Below are 3,513 nucleotides of genomic sequence, written 5' to 3'. Positions count from 1 at the left end.
AAGGTTATTTAAAAATGAATTAATTGTGCAGGCCTATAAAGTGGTCCTAACACCTTCCGAGTTAGTTACTTTTTCACACACATCCCACAAAATAAAATGTGTTTGAGTGAAGTTAAATCAGGTGAACGTTGTCAACGACCAATGGGTGCGCTCCCTCCACCAAACAGGAAGCAGCAAACAGCTAGAGCCAGCGCTCTTCTTGGTTTCATGGTGCTATGCTAAGCTAAATGCTAAAGAGGGAAAGTTGCTGATTTTCAACCCCTTCAATCATCCGACAGAGATTTTCCCGGCAAGTTCAATGAAAATTATTTAAATGTGGAACATAGTGCAAAGGATACTGGGATAAATAGTATTATGTTATTATATTACAATATGAACATTATGAAATAGGAAATGAGAATGATGAATAAATAACAAAAAATAAGAGAGATATGAGAATTGAATTGATTAAATAATAAGTGAGATATGAGAATGATGAATAATACTAAATAAGTGGAATAATAGTGGAACCAAATCTAGTTGTAGTCTTGGAAATTGTGGCTCTCCAAGATCCTCAGTCTTTGCATAATATGTATAGTCAGTAACTAAAAACTCAGCAACATGACAGATAGTCTTCAGATGTGAGATGGTGTCAGACTTTAGTCTTTTCAGAGTCTTTTCAGAGTCTTTTCAGAGTCTTTTCAGAGTCTTTTCAGAGTCTTTCCAGTCTTCCCCATTTTTTGCAAAATATATAGTCAGTGACTAAAAACTCAGTGACGTGACAGATAGTCTTCAGATGTGAGATGGTGTCAGACTTTAGTCTTTTTAGAGTCTATTGACAGTCTTTTCAGAGTCTTTTTAGAGTCTTTTCAGAGTCTTTTCAGTCTTCCAGCATTTGACATAAGTTGATGAAACTTGAGTTGATTATGTGGAAAATCACCTGTTGATTTACTGACCAAACCCTTTGAGCAGAGGTTCTAATTCAGCATCACGCATCGGTCACTGAGCCTCTCTCGCTTTGATTTGAAGGTGCGCCTGAGCCGAAACATGTGCCTCCTGCTGACGGCCATCCTGCACTTCATCCACGGCATGACGGACCCGGTCCTGATGTCCCTGAGCGCCTCCCACGTCTCCTCCTTTCGCCGCCATTTCCCGGTCCTGCTGGTGTCCCTGGCGCTCTTCGTGCTCCCCGTGGCGCTCAGCTACGCCCTGTGGCACTCCTACGCCCTCAACACCTGGCTCTTCGCCGTCACCGCCTTCTGCGTGGAGCTCTGCCTCAAGGTGAGGACGGGGAACCTGCTGCTACATTTAGTGGTTTTTGTTGTTGTTGTTGTTGTTGTTGTTTGCGATACCGGTGCTAAAACGATCTGTCTTGCGCATGTGCAGGTGATGTCATGATTAACGTGGATTTACGACGCTGCACGATCTGTTCCCATAGACAGTTGAAGGAAGTCTGTTAGCCTCCACCGGAAAGCTAATGACGTTAGTTTAGCTAACAGCTAATTTGGCTATAACCGCTAGCTGAGACAGCATGTAAAATACCCACAAAAATAAAAATAACTGTTTTAATATGTAACAGCAGTGTGTGTGTGTTGAAAGTTGAAAGTAAACTGCAGTGCTGGAGCATATGTGGAAATACATCCAAACATATCAATACACAGAGTGAACAGACTTGTCCAAATATTAGTAGAAAGTTTTTACAAGAGGATACATTCAAGCCATCATAGAAATACTAATGGAGGCATGTCGAGTTGCTTTCTAAAATAGAGTGTGTGTGTGTGTGTGTGTGTGTGTGTGTGTGTGTGTGAGCTTTACTACAACGTGCGTATGCAGAGTGTAAGTAATTCACCCCACTGGGGATTATAAAACAGATTAAAAATTAAAAAATAAATAAAAAAAAATAAAAAAAATGCATTACAGTTTGTCATCAGTTGACTTCATCTGCTCACCAGTGTGTTGCCGGTTGCTAGCGTCTGATTTCTGTATCTTACCGCCCCTCCCCCCCTTCCCCTCCAGGTGGTGGTGTCCCTGACCGTCTACGGCCTCTTCATGGCGGACGGCCTGTCCAACGTCCTGTGGGAGAAGCTGGACGACTACGTCTACTACGTGCGCTCCACGGGCAACATCGTGGAGTTCCTGTTCGGCGTGGTCATGTTCGGCAACGGCGCCTACACCATGATGTTCGAGCAGGGCAGCAAGATCCGCGCCTGCATGATGTGCCTGCACGCCTACTTCAACATCTACCTGCAGGCCCGCAACGGCTGGAAGACCTTCGTCAACCGCCGCACCGCCGTCAAGAAGATCAACTCGCTGCCGGAGATGCGCGGCGACCAGCTGGGGGACATCGAGGACGTGTGCGCCATCTGCTACCAGGAGTTCGCCACCTCGGCGCGCATCACGCCCTGCCACCACTACTTCCACGCGCTCTGCCTGAGGAAGTGGCTCTACATCCAGGACACGTGTCCCATGTGCCACCAGAGGGTCTACGTCGCGGACGAGAGCGAGACAGGTGACGCCTTTTCCAACAACAACGGGGGCTACGCGGTGCCGCAGGACGTCGTCGCCGCGGCGGGGCCCCGCCCCCGCCGGGGTGAGCGGCAGTGGGAGGGGCGGACGGACGCCGAGCCGCCGGCCATGGGGCGGCAGGGGCCGTTGGGGACGGAGGGGTGCCGTAACGCGCTGCTGGAGGACAACGACAGGCAATAGATACGCACGAGGGACGAGTGGGGACTCAAACATTCTGCACGCCGATAGAGGAAGACATATCACATGTACACGGACCACGCGAGGAATGACGGGGGAGAGGACAGATCTATAGAAAGAAAATATACATTTATCTTTTATTATATTAGAAAAAAAAAAAAAAAAAAAAAAGTTATAAAAACACACAGAATCTTAATTTGTTCTGGGGAAAAATGTCAGGATGTCTTCTCTCATTTTTCTTGTTTAGGTTTCTTTTGATGATTTAGGAGTTTGGGTGTTTTACTCTAAGGGCTCGTGAAGAGTAAACTGCCTGTGTGGTGTGTGTGTGGGGTGTGTGTGTGTGTGGTGTGTGGTGTGTGGTGGCCTGTGTGTGTGTTGTGTGTGTGTGGTGTGTGTGTGTGTGTGTGTGGTGTTGTGTGTGGTGTGTGTGTTGTGTGTGTGTGTGTTGTGTGGTGTGTGTGGTGTGTGTGTGTGTGTGGGGTGGGTGTGTGTGTGTGGGTTGTGTGTGTGTGTGTGTGTAAGGGAATCTCTGGAGTGTGTTATTTTTAAATGGAAAAACTCGAGCACGTAGACAAATTCCAGCTTCAATCTGCAAGTCAGGATGGAGGAGTTTGTAGAAAGACGTCACATTTTTGTTTCTCTTCCGTTTCAAACCTGATGTCGTTACTCCTCTCCAGCTGTTTTCATTTGGCCAAATATGATTGGTCAGCACATCGGAACCTGGATTACACCTCGCTCTTACTAAACCGGCCCCGAGCGCTCTCAAATCCTGACTTTCAGATTGCTCACAGCTCCGGTTTGGGACTCTCTCGTTCAACATCTTCGTCCCTG

At 47.0% G+C, this 3,513-nt stretch overlaps 1 protein-coding gene across 1 annotated transcript in view; it reads left to right on the top strand.

Moving 5' to 3' along the window:
* rnf139 (ring finger protein 139) overlaps positions 1-2,935 on the top strand; it is a 28,749-nt gene extending 25,814 nt beyond the window's left edge. The window contains exons 5-6 of the mRNA XM_032520442.1: positions 1,009-1,260; positions 1,996-2,935. Coding sequence (XP_032376333.1) covers positions 1,009-1,260; positions 1,996-2,685 — 942 coding nt within the window. The 3' untranslated portion in view covers positions 2,686-2,935. The remainder of the gene's footprint in view (positions 1-1,008; positions 1,261-1,995) is intronic.
* The last annotated feature ends 578 nt before the right edge of the window (positions 2,936-3,513 follow it).

Source organism: Etheostoma spectabile, chromosome 7, assembly GCF_008692095.1.
Source record: "Etheostoma spectabile isolate EspeVRDwgs_2016 chromosome 7, UIUC_Espe_1.0, whole genome shotgun sequence".
NCBI classification, from domain to species: Eukaryota; Metazoa; Chordata; class Actinopteri; order Perciformes; family Percidae; genus Etheostoma; species Etheostoma spectabile.
This window is presented reverse-complemented; position numbering and strand designations above follow the sequence as displayed.